Source organism: Xenopus laevis, chromosome 2L (genome assembly GCF_017654675.1).
Source record: "Xenopus laevis strain J_2021 chromosome 2L, Xenopus_laevis_v10.1, whole genome shotgun sequence".
NCBI lineage: Eukaryota > Metazoa > Chordata > Amphibia > Anura > Pipidae > Xenopus > Xenopus laevis.
Window position 1 is genome coordinate 9,655,124 of NC_054373.1, and position 23,493 is coordinate 9,678,616.

The 23,493-nt window shown below is 37.0% G+C and overlaps 1 protein-coding gene across 4 annotated transcripts in view; it reads left to right on the forward strand.

The window, feature by feature from the left end:
- tmprss2.3.L (transmembrane serine protease 2 L homeolog) overlaps positions 1–22,569 on the forward strand; it is a 65,204-nt gene extending 42,635 nt beyond the window's left edge. For 3 of the 4 annotated variants that reach the window (XM_041580901.1, XM_041580900.1, NM_001096739.1), the window contains 10 exon segments: positions 147–269; positions 3,568–3,697; positions 8,723–8,833; positions 9,366–9,409; positions 10,621–10,789; positions 13,907–14,082; positions 16,123–16,218; positions 17,202–17,344; positions 20,006–20,158; positions 21,868–22,565. In XM_041580901.1, the coding sequence (XP_041436835.1) occupies positions 147–269; positions 3,568–3,697; positions 8,723–8,833; positions 9,366–9,409; positions 10,621–10,789; positions 13,907–14,082; positions 16,123–16,218; positions 17,202–17,344; positions 20,006–20,158; positions 21,868–21,879 (1,157 nt within the window). In that variant the 3' untranslated portion in view covers positions 21,880–22,565. 4 annotated transcript variants of the gene reach the window in all.
- Positions 22,570–23,493: the final 924 nt, after the last annotated feature.

Genomic DNA, 23,493 nt, shown 5'->3' on the forward strand with positions numbered 1-23,493 from the left:
CACAGATTGCAATATGCATGACTGTCCCTTGAGTGCTAATCCTTTTAATATGACAAAAATTGTCATGCACTGGGCAAGTAACATCAGGTGGGTGCCGTCTAAACCATTAATTATTTATATTTATTTATTTATTTATTTATTTATAGATACAAGAACAACAACAGCTTATTGTGAAAAGAGATGCGGCTCATCAGTAAGTTGTGTCCTGTCTTCCCAGTGGTGTGATGGAGAGTCAGACTGTCCTTATGGAGAAGATGAAATGTCCTGTGGTGAGTGATGATGGGCAAGTCTTACCCACATATACTTGTAGTTCAGTTGCTTGAAAATAGTTTAAAAACTAAAATGTTGTCAATCTTTTCAAAAAAATGATGAAATAAAAAAAACATAACATCTGAGAAAAGGGGGGAAAACCTGTTGGTCCAAAGTCTTCATTAAACAGCTTTAGTACCGTTTTCATACAGCTTTTCTGTAGGATACAGAAAAAGGGATTAGAAGCACTAAACAGGGACTTAATATACAGGTATGGGATCCATTATCCAGAAACCGTTATTCATAAAGCTCTGAATGAATGAAAGGCCTTCTCCTATTGACTCCATTTTACCCAAATAATCAAACTTTTTAAATATTAATAAAACAGTAGCTTGTACTTGATCCCAATTAAGATATAATTAGTTCTTATTGGAAGCAAAAACAGCCTATTGGGTTTATTTAATGTTTATATGATTTTCTAGTAGACTTAAGGTATGAAGATCCAAATTATGAAAAATCCCCTATCCAGAAACCCCCAGGTCCTGAGCATTCTGGATGACAGGTCCAATACGCCAAATTAGGTACAAAAGAGAAAAACGGTCAATGCAAAATTCCTGGCTCCAGTTTTCATTAGTACCAATGCATACACCTTTTTCACTTTTGTTTACAAAGTTATCATTAAATTCTTATGCCATTATGCCACATTACTGTAAACCCATATGGTGGTCCAAAATTTACCTCCTGTCACATTTTTCATTGGCCGGCTCTTTGCTGCATAACTGCATCTGTTTTTGGAGACTGCCAATAGTGATGGGCAAATTTGTCCCATTTCACTTCACCAAACTTTAAGCGCATTGAAGTTTATGGGCTTTTTTTGTGCAACTTTTTCCAACATTGCAGTCTAAAGGAGTTTATTCACAACAAAACCTGGCAAAAAATCTCATACATCTCAAATTTCAACCAAAGCACTGTTTTCACAGGCTTAATCTTTCCCTCCTGTGGTTTTTATAGGAGAGAGGTCATCCAGACCAATATCAATTTTGAAAGGCATAGGGTTATAATTAAATTCAAGATATAACTTTTGAGTCTGTTGTAGCTGTTGCCATGCAACAATAAGGATGCCCCCATTGTATGGTGACTCCCAACCTGTTGTGGGATGTCTAGATGTTGTATGTTTATTATACTTCTCAAGTTGGTTTTTTTTCCATGGTTTAAAATTATTATCCTGTTTCCATAGTCATATGATGTGAAAGTGAGAGGCTAAATAATACTTTTCTGAGCATGGTATAGTTGGACCATCTATGGACTTTTGTTTGGTCAGTAGATCAAATTTGTTTTTTTATTGGCCCATAAAAAGTTAGCAAATAATGATCTTACTTTTGTACGAATCATTTTGTTATTAGAGCCATTTTGGCATTATTATTATTTTATTCCACTCTGAGGCAGATTTATCAACAGTCTAACTTGTTTAAAAATGTTTTTAAAAAACATAGACATGGGGGGAAGCCAATAATACCTATGTGATTTTTTATTTCGAATACTAGCTTATTTAAAGGAAAATTATACCCTCAGCATGAATACTTATTTAACCAACAGATAGTTTATTGGTTTGTTTGTGTGCACTGTGAATCACATGATCCCAGCAGGTGGCCCTTCGTTTTTAAAATAGCAATTTTCTGTTTACTCAATACTCAAATGAGGATTACTCAATAGCACATGCTATTATAAAAAGTGCATTTTATGAAAATGGTTTATTTAGATGAAGCAGGGTTTTACATGAGCCATTTTATGCAATATACTGTATTTTTAGCGAGACCTTCATTGTTCAGGGGCATGGGGGAAAAAAGGCACTTGCCAACAGGAATCACATTAATTTTTGATGAGGCTGAATATATTAAATGTTTTAATAAACTGGGAAAATAAAAAGTTCCCATTGGAACATGCCAACTTTTATTGGCTTTTTTCCATAGACTTTTTGTGTTTTTTTTCTTTAATATATGCCGACAATTCAAGGTGCTTTTTTTCCTGTTCAGGTTTTTAATCCGCTTTTTCTTGAGTAGAGAAAAAAAATCCAGCTTGATTTATGACAAATCAGCCCCTTCATCTTCTGGACCAAGATATACATTTAGATTGTCGTTTATTCATAATATTTTGCAGTCATTCTAGTAATTATTGATGAGTGAATCTGTGCCCCTTTTGCTTTACTGAAAAAAAAAATCATGAAACCACAAAAAAATTCACAAAATGAATTAAAGTCAATAGAGTCTTTTTTCATGGCTACTTTTCCAGCACAGAATACATAGAAGTATATAAGTGTTTTTTTAAAAGAATACATTAGACTCTCCGAATTTATCTCATTATTTTCGGAAATATACTCGGACCAAATCCGCACAGGTTATTTCCCCTTACTTAACAAACATTTTCCCGAAAAATTCCAGTTTGGGAAAAACTTGTGAAATCGCATTAAAATTCGAATTGTACAAATTTTTCGTATTCTTGCCCGAAAAAATACAAAATCTTGACATTATTGCACGAAACCAGCGCAGATCTGAATATCTTTGGGACTTCTCCCATTGACTAATATACAACCTCGGCAGGTCTGAGATGCCAGAAATTTGGAGTTAAATCAAAATAAACACGATTGTTTTTGGCATTCAGACTTTAACAAATTACCCACTATAGTGTTTTGTCACTGCATTTTCTCATGGTGAAATTTAGCGGCATGAAAATATTCCCTGATTTTTTTTCAAGATCAGTGGTATTTCTGATAATATTATGATCATAAAGCTAAAATCCCCTGTTTTTAAGAATAATGGTCCCTTGCACAGTTACTAAATCACTAATGAAATGGGACCAGAGAATGTGCATTGATCAATCACTGATCATTGTATTGCATTGTAGTGCAATACAGTAAAATCCTACAAGTTTATTATGATGGCTCTGCCTTGTAACAAACTAGGAAATTGGATTCCCAATTGAACTCTTAAATTAAATTAAACACACAGATCACAATTCTGGTTGGCTGATGACCTGGGAGGAATTTCATTAGGCCATCAGTCATTTAGATTTTATATGTAGAACAACCAGCCACAATCTATTTGGATCACACCTTGTTCCTCAGTGTGATCAGCCAAGGATCCCACATACATGAACAAGCTGCCAGTCTTGCTAAATGTGTGCCCAGCTGAGCCCTGACCAACACATACACATCTACTAAATAGAGTCTGCAAGAAATGAGTCTTGGAAATGCCTCCCTGTCTGGGTTAGTGGAGTTTGCTAGTTGCAGAGTTACAGGACATTCTCTACTTTGTCTTCCAGTGAGATTATATGGAGCAGACTTCCAACTGCAGGTCTATTATACATCAGTGTCAGCATGGCTGCCTGTGTGCAGTGATTACTGGAATGATGACTTTGGAAGGTTTGCCTGCCAGGACTTTGGATATAACGGGTAATTATATTACTGATTGAAATAAGAGTTATTTACGAATGCAGTTGAAAATGCAGCTACGCTAAAATGGATGCAAATGTTGCACTTATTGATGCCATTTATTAAAAGTACTTGACCAAACATGCTCCTTGCACTTCTGTATAGTTGCACTAAGTACCACTGTTTCCATGCTGCCTCTTCTGCTGAATATCCTTATATCAGTACTGTTCAACTTCTGTGCCATCGGGGGCTGGAATTTTCTGGTCTCCGTGGTGGAGCGCGATAATGGAAGCGAGTGTGAACCACTGGCTCTTTTTATACCACACACGTTACCACTTTTATGTTATGGTCACAGAACCCCTCAGCGACTTCCAATATTCTTATCACTTACAGTAGGGGGTATATTATCCCTTATAATACATGAGTGATACTCAGAGTTCCCTGTATAACTCAGCCTGCAGCCTTGTGTCTTTATATGGTCACAGAACAACCCCTCAGTGACTTCTAATATCCTTATCATTTATAGTAGGGGGTACATTATCCCTTATAATACATGAGTGATACTCAGAGTTCCCTGTATAACTCAGCCCGCAGCCTTGTGCCTTTATATGGTCACAGAACAACCCCTCAGTGACTTCTAATATCCTTATCATTTACAGTAGGGGGTACATTATCCCTTATAATACATGAGTGATACTCAGAGTTCCCTGTATAACTCAGCCTGCAGCCTTGTGTCTTTATATGGTCACAGAACAAGCCCTCAGTGACTTCTAATATCCTTATCATTTACAGTAGGGGGTACATTATCCCTTATAATACATGAGTGATACTCAGAGTTCCCTGTATAACTCAGCCTGCAGCCTTGTGTCTTTATATGGTCACAGAACAAGCCCTCAGTGACTTCTAATATCCTTATCATTTACAGTAGGGGGTACATTATCCCTTATAATACATGAGTGATACTCAGAGTTCCCTGTATAACTCAGCCTGCAGCCTTGTGCCTTTATATGGTCACAGAACAACCCCTAGTGACTTCCAATATTCTTATCATTTACAGTAGGGGGTACATTATCCCTTATAATACATGAGTAATACTCAGAGTTCCCTGTATAACTCAGCCTGCAGCCTTATGCCTTTATATGGCCACAGAACTCATCAGTGACTTCCAATATCCTTATAATTTACAGTAGGGGGTACATTATCCCTTATAAATCAAGAAAACATTGCAGTGGGTGTCACACATTTTGTAGCAAACCCTTGACAACTCCAATGTATTCTCAAATTTGACACAAATTCGGCACGGGTGTGCTTTTCCCAGTTGATAAATGTGCTAAATATACTGTGCTAAAAATTGGGGTGAAAAACTGCCAAACCTATTCTGGACATGTATGGCTAACTTCAAATGTAACTGGCAGAAGATTGGGGAACTGGCAGTAAATACCTATTGCAATTGCTTCTCTTGAGAGCAGTTCAGTGTTGCCACAATGAAACTAGTTAATACACCCCCTAAATCCATGCTGACACAAATATAACCTTGTATGTGGTGCTGATAGTCTGACATATGTCTACCATTAGCCTTAGTAACATCCAGAAATTGATGGTATGTCAAACCAACATTTTTGCATTCTTCATGCCAAAGGTCACTGTTTCATGTAGGTTTTTAGGAACATAGTAACATAGTAACATAGTAAGTAAGGTTGAAAAAAGACACATGTCCATCGAGTTCAACCTTTTTTTTTTTTTTTTTTTTTTTTTTTATTAACTACCTATCTGCCAGTTGATCCAGAGGAAGGCAAAAAACCCATCTGAAGCCTCTCCAATTTGCCTTAGAGGGGGAAAAAATCCTTCCTGACTCCAAAATGGCAATCGGACTAGTCCCTGGATCAACTTGGACTATGAGCTATTACCCATAACCCTGTATTCCCTCACTTGCTAAACACCATCCAACCCCTTCTTATACCTATCTAATGTATCAGCCTGTACCACTGATTCAGGGAGAGAATTCCACATCTTCACAGCTTTCACTGTAAAAAACCCCTTCCGAATATTTAGGCAGAACCTCTTTTCTTCTAATCGGAATGGGTGACCTCGTGTCAGCTGGAAAGACCTACTGGTAAATAAAGCATTAGAGAGATTGTTATATGATCCCCTTATATATTTATACATAGTTATCATATCTCCCCTTAAGCGCCTCTTCTCCAGTGTGAACATCCCCAATTTGGCCAGTCTTTCCTCATAGCTAAGATTTTCCCTTTACCAGCTTAGTTGCCCTTCTCTGTACCCTCTCTAATACAATAATGTCCTGTTTGAGTGATGGAGACCAAAACTGTACGGCATATTCTAGATGGGGCCTTACAAGTGCTCTATACAGTGGAAGAATGACCCCCTCCTCCCTTGATTCTATGCCCCTTTTAATACAGCTCAAGACCTTATTTGCCCTTGATGCTGCCGACTGGCATTGCTTGCTACAGCCAAGTTTATCATCTACAAGGACTCCAAGGTCCTTTTCCATAATGGATTTGCCTAGTGCAGTCCCATTAAGGGTATAAGTGGCTTGGATATTTTTACATCCCAGGTGCATGACTTTACATTTATCAACATTGAATCTCATTTGCCACTTAGCTGCCCAGATTGCCAGTTTGTCAAGATCCTGTTGCAAGTGCCACATCCTGGATGGAATTAATTGGGCTGGATAATTTTGTGTCATCTGCAAACACTGATACATTACTTACAACACCCTCCCCCAAGTCATTAATGAACAAGTTAAATAAAAGTGGACCCAATACTGAGCCCTGGGGGACCCCACTAAGAATCTTACTCCAAGTAGAGAATGTCCCATTAACAACCACCCTCTGTACCCGATCCTGTAGCCAGTTTCCTATCCACGTGCAAACGACTTCATTAAGCCCAACAGACCTTAGTTTGAAAAGCAGTCGTTTGTGGGGCACAGTATCAAACGCTTTGGCAAAATCCAAATAGATCACATCTACTGCCCCCCCACTATCCAGAATCTTACTTACCACATCATAAAATGCAATCAAATTCGTCTGACATGACCTATCCTTCATAAAGCCATGCTGATTGTTGCTCATAATGCCATTCATTAGGACAAAATTTTGAATGTGATCCCTTAACAAGCCTTCAAATAATTTGCCCACCACAGATGTCAAGCTTACTGGCCTATAATTGCCAGGCTGAGATCGTAATCCCTTTTTAAATATTGGAATAACATCAGCTTTTCTCCAATCCATAGGCACCATACCAGATGACAGTGAATCTGAGAAAATCAGAAATAAGGGCTGGTCTAAAACTGAACTAAGCTCTCTTAGAACCCGGGGGTGTATGCCATCAGGCCCTGGAGCCTTGTTTACATTAATTTGTATTAAAGCTTTTTGAATCATATCCTGAGTCAGCCACTGACTAGATTGAGCTGAACCATTCGTGCAGTTATTAAGTGAGCCTGTGAACCCAGACTCCTCTATAGTATACACTGAAGAAAAGAACTGATTTAACACATTTGCCTTATCTGTATCTGTTACAACCATACTGGTACCATTATTTAATGGAGCAACACTCTCAACCTGCATCTTTTTACTATTAATATATTTAAAAAACTTTTTAGGGTTAGTTTTCACCTCCACCGCAATTAACTCTTCATTTCTTTTCTTAGCCTTCCGGATTGCTGATTTACAACATTTATTACAGTGTTTATATTCATTAAATGTAGCTTCTGTCCCTACAGATTTGTAGTTTTTAAATGCCTTTCTCTTCTTTCCCATTAACATCTTTACCTCTGTATTAAGCCACACAGGATGATTCTTAGAGCTTCTACGTTTAGTCCTTAAGGGAATAAATTGAGAACAGTAATGATTTAATATCATTTTAAAGGACAACCATTTCTGTTCTGTGTTTTTAGCTGAAAACCTAATGCCCCAATCAATGCTCTGTAGGGCAGCCCTCAAGGCACTAAAATAAGCTTTTGCAAAATTCATGGTTTTTGTTGCCCCAGTATATTTTTGTTTTTTGCACCAGACATTAAAAGATATCACCTCATGATCACTATTACCCAGGGGTTCAATGACTTGCACATTTGCTATAAGTTCTGGGTCATTTGAAATCACTAAATCAAGAATAGCATTTTTTCTGGTTGGCTCCTCAACAACCTGTGCCAAAAAATTGTCGTGCAATAAGTTTATAAACTTGTTCCCATTAACTGATCTAGCAGTACCGTTGCTCCAGTCAATATCTGGGTAATTAAAATCCCCCATTATCAACAAATATGGCATTAGGACAATTATGGCATCTCCCAATGATATTAATAAACATAAGCAGATAAATAATTGTGTGAGCAAGCACCATAACAAAACAATGTAGACATCCCTTCTAATTTCTTGAAATGGCTATAGCCATTGTTGCCAAAACAAGTGCCACTACATGATACAGTGACATTTTTGATACTTATGTGCTTCCTACTTTGTGCCAACAGTTTGTGGAAGACCCTTTTCTATTTCAGCACAATAATGTCCCCATGCACAATGTAAGGTCCATAGAAAATGGGTTTCCTGAGATGGGAGTGGATGAACGTGACTTTCATTTATAAAGCCCTGATTTTAACCAAACACAATCCCTGTGCGGTGTATTTGAACCCTGATGTCATGCCAGGGCTGATCCCCAATATCTGTGCCCAACCTCATACATACAGTATGAGTGGAAAGAAATTCCAACAGTTAGTGGAAGGCCTTCCAAGAGTAGTGGGTAAGGGCTGTTTTATCTGCAAATAATGAACCAACTTGATATTAATACCCTTGGTATTTGTGTGAGATGTTGGATGGACAAGTACACTATCCACCTACAGTAAGTTTGACCATAATGTATAGTGTATTTGATATGTTCTACAAGAAAGTGTAACCCTACAAAATAGGGTATATTTCCCTTTGATTATCCATTGTGGCTTCCATTAAATTTGTATGTGATAGATGCCATTTATTCTTATGCCCCATAATATGTGAGCCACTGCTTCATTACTCCACTTGGTTTCTTCTTCAGGAGCAGCTATAACAGATATGATACTTTGATGTCCCCATACGCCCCTAATGGGTATTTCAAGTTATACTCTGGATACTGGAGAAGCAAATTCTATACAAGTGTTCAATACAGGTATGTCTGTTATAGTGTCCTTATAATATATTCATTTATTTCTCATCTAATGTGGCTAAAGTAAAGAAGTGCAACAGTTTTGCCAGTGCTAGTAATCCCTTGCAGTGAACAGTATTTTCTGGCTAGCTGAAAGTAAATGTCTTATTGGTGGCTCTTGGGTTACTAGACCTTGAGCGAATGTTGTTCCTATTATAACAATACCCCTAATGTAATAATATAAGGCAGTACTGTAATAAAATACACAAAATTTACTCCAGGTCTGGTAACCCTCAGCAGCCAATAAAACACTTGCTATCAAGTGATTAAGCGTAACTGCCATCTATTGACTGTCAGATACATTTGTGAGTACATTTTTGTCACATAATCCCTCTTTAAAAATACACAACTCCCCTCTTTTGCTCAATGCCAGTATGGTATACCATTATCTGCATATTTATTTCAAATTATGTTTGTGTACTAAGTATACTATATAGTTATATACATATGAACTGTAGAGAGACAGATATTCACAAGAGTCTACATTTCTTTACAGTTCTTACTGTTATTCTGGAAACGTGGTCTCCTTACATTGTATAAGTAAGTATTATATTATGGCCAAAATATATATTTTTATTATCAATTAGATGGACATTTTGTACAACTGACTTAGTGTTCCTATTCTGCATCTTTCTGCCTAATTTTATGTTGTCAAGGTTTGAACTAAATATTAATATTTTTGATTGCTATGCAAGCTCCTTACTATTGAACTTCACAATGCTAATTTTTTTTACAATCAACTTTCTAAATAAAAATACAATAATAATATAACACCAATATGCCTTCCTCTCAGAGCTCTCTTTTGTACCTTGGTCTCACTCCAAACAGTCTCGTCTTAGCGGTGCCCACCTGCTTGTTCAACATGTCGTTAAAAGAGAACCAAACCTTTTTTCTTAAAAACCCCTACCCCCCGCGCTCTAGTGTAGCCTAGGGTAAACTGGGTTCACAGGTGGAATCTTCCGGCTCTTTGGTCTTCTTTGGGAGGTAAGTGCCGTAACAGCGCATGCACAGTTGGAGTCGTGTTCCGGACTTTGACATGCTCCGAAAGTCACGAAAATTGCCAAAGAGCCGGAAGAAGACCCAAAGATTACTGAAGAGCCAGACGATGGTGCCGTGAGCTCCACTGTGCTGAATCTGCAAAGAGAAGTAAGTAAAGACTTAGGGTTAATTATCTAAGTTTACACCTAGGCTGGGGGGGCAGGGGGGACCCTATGTAGAGTAGGGGGGTAGGTGTTGTTAAGAAAAAAGGTTTGGCTCTCTTTTAAGCAGTCAGGCAGTACCGCTCCTACAGATGCCAGCTTCTCTTGACTTTGCTCCACTTTCTCTCCTGAGGACATGTTCATCTGTGGAATTCCACAGGTTTGCCACTGTACCAAGCTGTAGCCCTGCCTCATGATACCCACCAGAGTTTGTTCCAGGGTACAATCAACCCCTACTCTTGCTCTAGTCTCTATCTGCCAATATGCATTGTGGGGTTCTAATTCTAGTTAATATATTTTCAGACTTCTTAGACCTACTCTTGCCTCTGGTCTCTGGGATAAGCAATTACAAGAATATGGTTAACTAACCATCCTTCTGAGGTCCCAAATCCATGACTTACTGTGAGTGTGACTCTCATTAGTCTGGGGTTCCTCTGATACTCCACCCTACTGAGAACTGCTGTTTCAGGGTGTTGTGGCCATGCCTCCCGACTGGGTTGTTCTAAAAAAAATATCTGCATTCTGATATGGTTTCAATTCCACTTTCCACAGGCTGTGGTATATCTAATAACAGTTTAGTCAGTCGAATAGTAGGAGGAACTTTCGCCAACTTGGGGAACTGGCCATGGCAAGTCAATTTACAGTACATAACAGGTGTTCTATGTGGTGGGTCCATCATTTCACCCAAGTGGATAGTGACTGCAGCTCACTGTGTATATGGGTAAGTTTTTACAACTCAATCATTAGTATAGTTGTTCTCTATTTTTGAGATATGGATATTGTTGTTTACTTTATATTAAAAATATAAAAAAATATAATGAACTCTATCAATTTCATGATCTCTATCAAACACTTTTTCGGGCTATTTAAACATATATTTGATAAAATCACATAAAAGAATTTAAGGCTCCTTATAAGTAATAAACAGGAGGAGTCTTAAATAATATATGCCCAACTCTGAATTCGATATCGAGACTTCCCAATCAACTGGTACAAAGGGTGAAAAATCAGGACAACTATTTAACAAAATAATTTATTTATATATAATAATAACAAATAAAATTATTACTTCTTACAAAATCCACCAAATACTTCTTGATATCCACTCAGTCCAAACTCAAAATAAAATCTACCACCAGATATTAATCGATAAGACCAAAATCATCAACACGGCAAGCATCCACAAGACAATATACACTTTTACTAATAATAAGGTATTATCTCACTTGGAATCAAAGGAGGAAAATGTAACTGATCTGGTCTGTTTAAGGAATTCTACCCTCAATCTTTTTCTTTCCCATTAAGTTACTAGCTTGGACATCATAATATATATGTACTAATAATGTATTCCCAGTTTGCAATGCTGGGAAAGTCGATGTTTAGGGTATAACTATACAATTAATAGGAATAACAAATATCCAAGCAGACAACTTAATTGGCATTAAAATATAACTAAAATTTATATTTACCAGTTGTAAGTTCTCACTGGCCTGTGATGTCACCCTGATCTCTCTTCCTGGAGCTTTAAGACATCTGATCCTTTTCTTTTATTTGGCTTGTAGTTTAAAATCTGTTTTTCTTTTTCCAGTCCTCTTTTTCAGTCCTTTGCTTTTCTTAGTCCTCTTTTTCTTTCCTCCTTCTTTTAGCCCCTTTTTCATTTTCCTCCTTTCTTTTTCTATCCCAGTGTCTCCTAATTTATCCCTCATTTCTGTCTAAAACTCAACCCCTGGGATTAATCAACTAACCAATTGGAATTGAAGGGTAGTCTCCAAAGTTAAACTATCACCACATAATCTAAATATTTTGTAAAATGTCAATTATTGACCCCTGGACGTGATGTCCTACACTACCTGTAGATGGCACTATTGCCTCAAACATTGTTGCCCAAAAATATCCAAAAAATACAAAATTGCCTTTGACCTCCTTAGTCTGGTGTTAAACATCAATGTTGACATTTCCTCAGACTGGAACAATGCTTTATGATTCCTTAATACCTTTGGTACATACAATATATTTGTGAACACACTAGCCGTTCAAAATTGGTCTGGTCTTGATTAATTATTACTCTAACAAACATATAGGCTCTATTCTATGGATAGCTTTTAAAATTCTTTAAGATGTTCCCATCTTATACTCAAACAGACACCAAGGATTATACAACCTTTGAAATTTGCTTAAGCTTAAAGTTCTGAAACACCTGGGTCAGCTAAGTTATCCTTTTTAGAAAATGAATTTCATGGATCTTCACCATCCAACATTAATTTGTATAAAACAAAATAAAACACTTATTCCTCATTACTACATGATAGATCAAACACGCATAATATATAAATCATGTATACATAAAATAATAGAAGGTTATATTATATAAAATAGAAACAATTATATGTTATTATTGAACCTAAATATTCTTATGATTAATTATTCATTTATTTGAAAATCCGACAATTTGAATTGCCTCCTGTAAAATGTGGAGGCAGGTGCCTACTGGCCAAAAGGAACACTATGCTGGAAAGTGGGAGGGCATAGGTTGGGGTGCTGTAGCCCCACCAACTGAAGGGAGATCTGGTACTGTTGACACTTCACTGTGGACATTGTTATAGAAGACAAGAGAAAGTATTTCTCTTTGGATCACCACCTTAGGGGTGTCAGGGGTATCAGCACAGAGCCTTCAAATAGGGGCACTATTGAAGAACTTTAAAGGAGGTATAAACATAAAAACGGAATAAATAGATAGGCTGTGCAAAATATAAAATGTATCTATTATAGTTAGTTAGTCAAAAATGTAATGTATAAAAGCTGGAGTGACTGGATGTGTAACATAACAGAACACTACTTCCTGCTTTTCAGCTCTCTTAGTTTCCACTTATTGGTTACCAGGCAGTAACCAATCAGTGACTTGAGGGGAGCACATGGGTCATAACTGTTGCTGAATCTGAGCTGAATGCTGAGGATCAATTGCAAACTCACTGAACAGTTATGTCCCATGTGGCCCCCCTTATAGTCACGGACTAACTCAGAGTTAGAGAGCTGAAAAGCAGGAAGTAGTGTTCTGGCTATTATGTTAGACATCCAGTCACTCCAGCCTTTAAACATTGCATTTTTGGCTAACTAACTATATTAGAAATATTTTTTATTTTGCACAGTCTATCTATTTACCCACTTTTTATTTTTACACTGAACTGTTCCTTTAAAACAGAGATATGACAAGCAATTCATATGCTATGTTGCAGGTTCACAAGAAAGTCTGATCTCTGTTGGTAATAGAAGTGGGATCTTGCAAGGCTCTGTTTAAAACGACACAATATTTTTGCACAGTAATTTTTACCAAGATTTAATCTGTTTCCTATGATTGGAATTTTGTGTTTTGGGTACAAAAGTAAATGTTTAACAAAATACATAGCAATTCTGTCTAAGGTGATAAAGTAAAAATGAACAAAATGTGATTAAAAAGTTTATGAAACAATGACTATTTTAAACATTATTCTTCCATCAAACTTTATGGGGTTATGCCAGATCTGAGCAGGTGTGTCATTGGAGGTAAACAAATACCTTTCAATTTCATTTATCTCCAAACACGAGGGACCCTGCAAACTATATGGACCCTGCAGAGGACCTGACTAGATGAATTACATTTTTCACTGGGCCTGAATTCTGCAAGTTTTTCATTAAACTGCAGCAAAATTTTGCCATGAAGATTTTCACTGAAAAAAAAAAACTCCACAAGAAAAAAAACGCAGGGGATAAAAACATTTTCCTCATTTTAAACTTTACATGAAAAGAAGTATTTGTAATGGTTATGTGGTTGTATTGGTTACGTCAAACTCTTTCCTGTTAGATCTTACTCAAGTGCATCTGAATGGAGAGTTTTTGCTGGGACACTGACCAAGCCAAGTTACTATAATGCCGGCGCCTATTTCGTGGAAAGAATAATTGTGCACCCTGGTTATAAGTCTTACACTTATGATAACGATATTGCTCTAATGAAACTAAGAGATGAAATAACATTTGGCTGTAAGTATCCATCTGGCTTGTAGTGTCTGAGAAAGAACCAAGAATCTGTAGCCAACTAGAGAATTATATGTTTGTAGTTCAAATCTAAACAGAGCCAAATATAACAGCAAGATATTGGGCCCGATTCAGTGAAATAAAAGAATTATCACGTGAAAATGGAAGAGATTAAATTTGACATGCATTTCAATGAAGTCTATGGGTTAAAATGTGGAACTGAATTTTTCTTTTCCAATTGAATCTCATCCATGAGTTTTCACGTGATAAACCATGAGATCATATTTTTCTCACTGAACTGAATCTGAATTGAAGGGTGGTGAGGGTCACTGTATTTGCTCCATTTATTTCTGATACAGAAAAAGGGATTGGTAGCACTAAACAGGGGCTTTATATATAGGGACTAATGACAAAGTGCATGACAAAGTGCTCTAACACATCTGTCTGGGGTCTTAGTAAATAACCCCTAAAATGATCACAGTGGATTATTATCTACAGAGTAACACAAGCCTTGTTGACATTTCTGCAAAGATTAAAGGGGTTGGGATGTATGAGGCAACTTGAAATTACCATCTTCATGGCTGTATTATACCTATGTAACGCCCTCTTGGCGTCCCCCCTGGTGCCAAGGTTGTACCAGCTTACCAACTCGGGTCCTGAGTTCCCTTTGCAAGTTGAAAGGTACTGGGAAAACTCTTCTCTGGCAGTGCCTCCACCTAATGGGGTCCTGGAATACTCCTGAGAATTTGCCCATTAGGAAACAAATCACCCACACACTTTATTATATAATAATATAACTTTATATAAAACAAGTGTACTATTAAAGGGGAAGTAAAAGGTAACGTTTCACACACAAATGCATTTAAAGCATGACACACTACTCTAGAACATGTTGCAGTCCAGTCCTGGTGATTCCCCGCCAGACAAAGTCCCGCACTACTCCTTTTGCCAGCGCAAGTGTTCCATCCCTTGTCACCAAAAGAGTACAGTCCTAGATGGAGCTACCTGCCCACATGCTTTCCCACAGGAGAGGGTTGCTCCCACGTGGCAGGCTCACAAATAGGTATGGGTGAATCTGAGCCATTTTGCTTTGCCAAAAATTCACCGCCGGTGAATTGACGCCGACGCCCATTAAAGTCTATGGCCGTCAAAAAATATTTTGTCTTGCGGCGAAATTTTTATGACGCGCGTCTTTTTTCTTTGACGCACACAGCCATACAAGTCTATGGGCATCATTTCCGTGGCGAAACAAGGTGAAAACATTCGCCCATCCCTACTCACAAACAGCCTGTTTCCATAAACAGGAGGTCGCTGGAGCCTTATCCTTTCCTACCCTTCCCAAAGGTAACACTCACCCCAGGGAGTCACACAGATGGTAGTCTCACACAGAACTGATAAGCATCCACAGCAATGAAGGCTCCAGACATCTTCCAGTCGAGCACACACAGAAACATCCTAGATCCTCTTTCTCTACCATTTCAGGCAGACTCACATAGAGATGAAGCAGGCATCCAGATTTATCCAGCTCCCAAAGCTGTCTAAAGCGCGGGCATAAAACGATATCCATGTTGAACTGCATCTCTCACCCATCTGAATACAGAAATCCGGCATCCAAACTCCAAACCATCTTAGTTGAGTTATCCAGGCACTGCCTTTGGCAGGCCTATCACACTCCACTGAAGGCCTACATTTTGCCGGTGTTGTCACTATCCAAAGTGAAACAAACATCTGCAGCAGTCACTGTAAAGCTGTAATGGCTGACAGAGCACATGGCATCCTCTTTTATATGGCTGTACAGCACCACCTTGTGGTTCCTTTTGGGATCAGCCATGCTGCACCAATCCAAAGGCTCTGCCCCTGAAAAAATTCCGGCAGAAAACCCGTATCTCAGGCCATGAGGCAGGGGAGAGGCCCTTAAACTGTAGGATTAACTCTACGGGTCCCTACACCTATAAAGCTAACTGTGATTCTGCATAGCAAATGCTGACATTATTTGAAAAAATAATACTAAAAATAAAAACAATTTTCTATATGTTATTTTTTCAGATGCCACACAGCCGGTGTGCTTACCCAACTCTGGCATGTTCTGGGAGGCTGGCACCACAACTTGGATATCTGGTTGGGGATCAACCTATGAAGGAGGTAAAAAAGAGAGCTGATCACTTTATCATTAACACAATAAGGGACATATTTATTAATGTTGGAGACACACATCACTGGTGATATTGCCCATAGCAACCAACCAACAGTAGAGGACTTTCCTTTAACTGGCCTCCTCAAACAGAACAAAAATCATCGTACACAAGTGCACAGTGGGATAATTTTAAAGCTTCACTTAGTTCCTTTTAAGGAAAAAGTAACCCTCAGAATGAATACTTAACCAACAGACAGTTTATATCATATTAAGTGGCCTATTAAAGAATCTTACCAAACTGGAATATATATATATATATTGGTCAATTCTGCCCCTTTACATTTTTTACAATGAGCCTCCGTTATTTGATATTCTCTGTGTTCCCTCAGAGATTACCTGCTCAGAAATACTGCAGCTCTAACTGGAAGAAGTGTGAGAGTAAAATACATAACTTTGCCCATTAATTGGCTCATGTGGCTCATGTGACCTATCATGTATGGGTGCACTTGGTTTGTTTGTGTGTCCTGTGAATTGTATGGTCCCATATATATTTTAATATATAATATATAATTATAATATTTAATTATTTATTATTATTATTATTATTAGTAGTAGTAGTATTTGTTGTTATTATTATTATTATTATTTAGTATTATTATATTATTTATTTATTATTATTATTTATTTTTATTTATTATTTTATTATTTATGAAATGGTTTATTTATATGAAGCAGGTTTTTACATATGAACTGGTTTAAACAATGTATTTTTATTGAGACCTACTTTTAATTTACTGTCCACCTTAGTGACCCTAGGGTGGGGCTCTGAACTGGAGGTTCTAATGTACCTTACATAAAAATGAAATTTCTTAGATTACCAGTATTTTAATACAGAAGTCTCTGTTTTTCTCACTTACCATGAATGTAAAACACTCCCTCTCTTCTTTTAATTTGTTTTAATTGTTGACTTTTTTTACTCTTTTCATTCCAGGTAGTGTGTCCACATATCTGAAGTATGCTGCAATTCCACTGATTGACTCGAATGTGTGCAATCAGTCATATGTGTACAATGGGCAAATTACATCTTCTATGATATGTGCTGGTTATCTTTCTGGGGGAGTAGATACTTGCCAGGTAAACCCATGTGTTCATGTGTGTAACATATTGGGCTTTGATTACAAAGGCTAATATATAGTACTAATTGAACTGTGCCTGTTAAAGGAGCAGTAACACCAAAAAATGAAAGTATTTTAAAGTAATGAAAATGTACTGTTGCCCTGCACTGGTAAAACTGATGTGTTTGCTTCAGAAACGCTACTATAGTTTATATAAACAAGCTGCTGTGTAGCAATGGGGGCAGCCATTCAAGCACAGGATACACAGTAGATAATAGATAAGTACTACTATAGTTTATATAAACAAGCTGCTGTGTAGCCATGGGGGCAGCCATTCAAGCACAGGAAACACAGTAGATAACAGATAAGTACTACTATAGTTTATATAAACAAGCTGCTGTGTAGCAATGGGGGCAGCCATTCAAGCACAGGATACACAGTAGATAACAGATAAGTACTACTATAGTTTATATAAACAAGCTGCTGTGTAGCCATGGGGGCAGCCATTCAAGCACAGGATACACAGTAGATAACAGATAAGTACTACTATAGTTTATATAACTAAGCTGCTGTGTAGCCATGGGGCAGCTATTCAAGCACAGGATACTCAGTAGATAACAGATAAGTACTACTATAGTTTATATAAACAAGCTGCTGTGTAGCAATGGGGGCAGCCATTCAAGCACAGGATACACAGTAGATAACAGATAAGTACTACTATAGTTTATATAAACAAGCTACTGCGTAGCCACAGGGGCAGCCATTCAAGCACAGGATACACAGTAGAAAACAGATAAGTACTACTATAGTTTATATAAACAAGCTGCTGTGCAGCCATGGGGGCAGCCATTCAAGCACAGGACACACAGTAGATAACAGATAAGTACTACTATAGTTTATATAAACAAGCTGCTGTGTAGCCATGGGGGCAGCCATTCAAGCACAGGATACACAGTAGATAACAGATAAGTACTACTATAGTTTATATAAGCAAGCTGCTGTGTAGCCATCGGGGCAGCCATTCAAGCACAGGATACAAGGTAGATAACAGATAAGTACTACTATAGTTTATATAAACAAGCCGCTGTGTAGCCATGGGGGCAGCTATTCAAGCACAGGATACATAGTAGATAACAGATAAGTACTACTATAGTTTATATAAACAAACTGCTGTGTAGCCATGGGGGCAGCCATTCATGCACAGGATAAACAGTAGATAACAGATAAGTACTACTATAGTTTATATAAACAAGCTGCTGTGTAGCAATGTTGGAAACTGAAAAAGGCTATATATCACACAGGTTAAATAGTGGATAACAAATAACATCATTATGTTCTACAGAGCTTATCTGCTGTGTAACCTGAGCATTTTCTCCTTAGAATGGCTGCCCCCATGGCTACACAGCAGCTTCTTTATATAAACAATAGTAGTGTTTCTGAAGCAAACACACCGTTTTACCAGTGCAGGGCAACACTGCATTATATGTTTACCATTTTAAAACAATTTAATTTTTTTGATGTTACTGTTCCTTTAATCTAGCTGTATATAGTGAGCAAATGCTTATTCATGTTACATTAGGTGCAAAGGGCAGTACTGTGGGATCTACAGAAGCCTAAACTTATACATTGCTTTGATTAAAATGTAGAAGTTTGTGGTTCCATTTGGGTGCTTTTCAAGTGCCATTTTTATTCACACCAACTAAATTTGTCATAAATGGAGGTTGTGCAAGAATTAAATATGGGGGTAAAAATGGTGCCTATATTAGTGTAACTCAATTGAAGCTTTAGGAAAAAAATATGCCGCGTGTAGTACAGACTGTGTGGGGCCGTGTGTGATTTGTGTAGTGAATGCATTAACACAAGTACCATTTTTAACAAACCACAGTCATAAAGGAAACCATGTTAAATATTCAAGTAAACAACCTTGTCATTACATAACCAACCATCCATTTTCCAAATGCCAGTCACCGTCACCGTTGTGCGCAAGAAAGCATATACAGGTATGGGACCTGTTATCCAGAATGCTCGGGACCTGGGGATTTCTGGATAACAGATCTTTCTGTAATTTGGATCTTCATACATTACGTCTACTAGAAAATCATGTAAACATTAAATAAACCCGATAGGCTGGTTTGGTTTCCAATAAGGATTAATTATATCTTAGTTGGGATCAAGTACAAGCTACTGTTTTATTATTACACAGAAAAAGGAAATACTTTTTTTAAATGTGGATTATTTGGATAAACTGCAGCCTATGGGAGACGGCCTCGGAGCCTTCTGGATAACAGGTTTCCAGATAACGGATCTCATATTTATTGCCAGGCATGAATTCATGGCGAATTTGCGCGATTTGCCACCAGCGAATAAATTTGCAAAATGTCCACAAAAATTCACTGTCGAAAATTCAAAAAAAAACGAACGCTGGAAATTCGCACATTTTTCGGCAAAGCGAAATGGCACAAATTTGCCCATCACTAGTTGGGATCAATTACAAGCTACTGTTTTATTATTACAAAGAAAAATGAAATTGTTTTTAAAAATCAATTTTTAATTGAGTCTATGGAAGATGGCCTTCCCGTAATTCGGAGCTTTCTGGATAACGGTTTTCACATAACAGATCCTATACCTGTAGTTCATTGTCATAAAAATGGTTTCTATATTATCTGTTGTACTTTCATAGGGGGACAGCGGAGGACCTTTAGTTAACAAAAGAAATGGCACTTGGTGGCTTGTTGGTGACACCAGCTGGGGAGATGGTTGTGCCCGAGCCAATAAACCTGGAGTATATGGGAATGTGACAACGTTCTTGGAATGGATATATTTACAGATGAGGGTAAGAAACTCGAATTCTCCAACACTGTTATCATTACTCCTTAGGAATCCAGACTAGATTGGCTGTATCTTTATCTATAGCTGTGGATTCATTTTTAGGAGATTTAGGAAATTTGTTGCATAAAAAAGCAGTGGGCACTTTAAAAATTCTAAGAAATTGTGTTTGCTATCACAGTTGTGATGGACTGCATCACATATTGCTTCATAAATATACAATTTATTTGACACTGCGGGGTCTATTTAATAACATTCGGATTTCTATTTTTTTCCACAAATCCTATTTCTTCCTATAGAAATTTATGATTTTTTTTTTTATTTCTGTAAAACTCTGAGAATTCAAAATGCATTAAGTGTAAAAACCATAAATAGACTGTAAAACAAAATGTGTAGAGCTGTGCTAACTTCGAGTGAAGGATTCGAAGTAAAAAAAACTTCGAATTTCGAAGTGTTTTTTGGGCTACTTCGACCATCGAATGGGCTACTACGACCTTCGACTACGACTTCGAATCGAAGGATTCGTACTTAAAATCGTTTGACTATTCGACCATTCGATAGTTGAAGTACTGTCTCTTTAAGAAAAAACTTCAACCCCCTAGTTCGCCATCTAAAAGCTACCGAACTCAATGTTAGCCTATGGGGAAAGTCCCCATAGGCTTTCCTAAGTTTTTTTTGATCGAAGGATATTCGTTCGATCGTTGGATTAAAATCCTTCGAATCGTTCGATTCGAAGGATTTTATCGTTCGATCGAAGGAATAATCCTTCGATCACACTATTTGCGCAAAAATCCTTCGACTTCAATATTCGAAGTATTTTAATTCCCAGTCGAATATTGAGGGTTAATTAACCCTCGATATTCGTCCCTTTGTGAATTGGCCCCTTAGACTTTTTTTTCTGAAGTTTTTGAATTTTTTTGCTAGTTATTGATATATGTTTAGATGTTTTTGTACTGTTTGTACTATTTATATTTGAATCTTTTAAAAAAGTTCATGGAATTTGTGGTTTTAGAGAAAATAAATGTAATTATGGTTTCAAAATCCTCTAATATCACCCTTCTAACACTATGGACCAGATTCAATTCAATGAAAAAAAGTTATCTCACTGTTTATCATGTGGAAACTCATGGACGAGATTAAATTTGAGGAGAAAAAACTGTTCTGCAAATTCAGTTCCAGTTTTTTCCCATATAGGGCCAGAATCAATTCAGAGAGAAAAAGTTATCTCACTGTTTATCATGTGAAAACTCATGGACGAGATTAAATTTAGGAGAAAAAACTGTTCTCCAAATTCAGTTCCAGTTTTTCCCAATATAGGGCCAGATTCAATTCAGAGAGAAAAAGTTATCTCATGGTTTATCACGTGAAAACTCATTGACGAGATTCAATTCAAGGATAAAAACCTTTTCTCCTAATTCAGTTCCAGTTTTTTTCCCCATAGACTTCAATAGAGTTTTCACGTGATAAACCTTGGGATAAGTTTTTCTGAATTGAATTGTATCTCAAATTGAATCTCATCCATGACTTTTCATGTGATAAACCTTTTTCTCACTGAATTGTATCTGGCTCTATATTTCTATTATGTACAGCTTTATAAAAATGCCATATTTAGGAATGTTGTGCATCCAAGACTTGCCATACAGTACATCTCTATATATTGCTGAGTGTGTGATTCTTTTATTGCCTCATGACATCTATTATTTCTATCTTTCACAGACTTACAGATGATTAATTCTACTCATGATTTTATTCTGATGAAGAGGAAGATTATACAGAACATATGATAATAGTCCATATTCCTTGGGTATGGACAGCGTAAAAAAAAAACACGTCCAAATTCCTATGGCAGATTTTAGCTTATTTATTACTAAAATAACGCCATTGAATCGGATCACGGAAAAACTCGATAAAATCGAGTGCAAACCCAATTTGCTCAAATTTTTCAGGCTTTTTCCCAAATTGCTTGAATTTATCAGGCATTGTTCCCAAATCGCTTGATTTCGTAGAGTTTTTGCTGAAAACCCCGAAAAAGTCAAATTTTAATAAAAAATCCTGAAGACCCAATAACAATTTGAGATAGGAGTAGCGCCCATTGATTCTACAGGTCTGAGATGGCAAATTTTTCGATTCCGGCTTTTTGCATAATCAGGGTATAATAAATCTCAAAAAATTCAATGTTTCTTTTTCATCCAAAAATGTGAGTTTTCTAGTGAAAAAACAAAAATTTTTGAATTTTTACTATTGGGACTTTAATAAATAACCTGCTGTATGTTAATTGTGTTACCCTCCAGCTATTGGTGAACTGCAGCCTTTCCAGACCCCTCATTCTCTTACTCTAGGCCTGGTATCTCCAGGGGTTTTGGACAATGAAGATCATTTGAAGTTACAGAACATTAAAGTTAATTTTTTCACAATCCTATATCAATCTTGTGTCTGTGTGTGGTTCTTACTATCAAGGAATGAGTTATATTTGCTAGAAATTCTAACTTTGTTAAATATAATTGGTTGGCCTGGGTGCCCTCTCCTACTGAGATATAAAGAGTGCTGGGAAACTGGGCTTAAAGCTTCCAACTCCAGTTGCAGGAACAAAGAACATTGAGCCAGATTTACATCGATCAGCTGAGATTCTTATTGGAGTATATTTTGCATTTTAAATCAGCCTTGGAGATTTGGGGAAAACTTTTGGAAAGATTTTATTGTGCGATATTGCTTTGAAAATACAACCTTGCTGTTGCTGGACTACAGCTCCCAGCACGCCTCAACCTTCATTAGTCAAGTTTCATTAGTAGCATGACAAGTTATGTTATTCTGGGATTTGTAGGTTTGCAACAACTGAGTAACGTTTGGTTGTTCAGTGCAGCAGGGTTTACTATCCCTTTAAGGCTTTGATTAAATGATTCTAAAATTGGCAAAAATAGAAAAGTGATGAAAAAGAAGCATGGGATTTATATATGGATAGAGGATAGATAGATAGATAGATAGATAGATAGATAGATAGATAGATAGATAGATAGATAGATAGATAGATAGATGATAGATAGATAGATAGATAGATAGATAGATAGATAGATAGATAGATAGATGATAGATAGATAGTTAGATAGATAGATAGATAGATAACAGATAGATAGATAACAGATAGATAGATAGATAGATAGATAGATAGATAGATAGACAGACAGATAGAGATAGATAGATAGATAGATAGATAGATAGATAGATAGATAGATAGATAGATAGATAGATAGATAGTTAGATAGATAGATAGATAGATAGATAGATAGATAGATAACAGATAGATAGATAGATAGATAACAGATAGATAGATAACAGATAGATAGA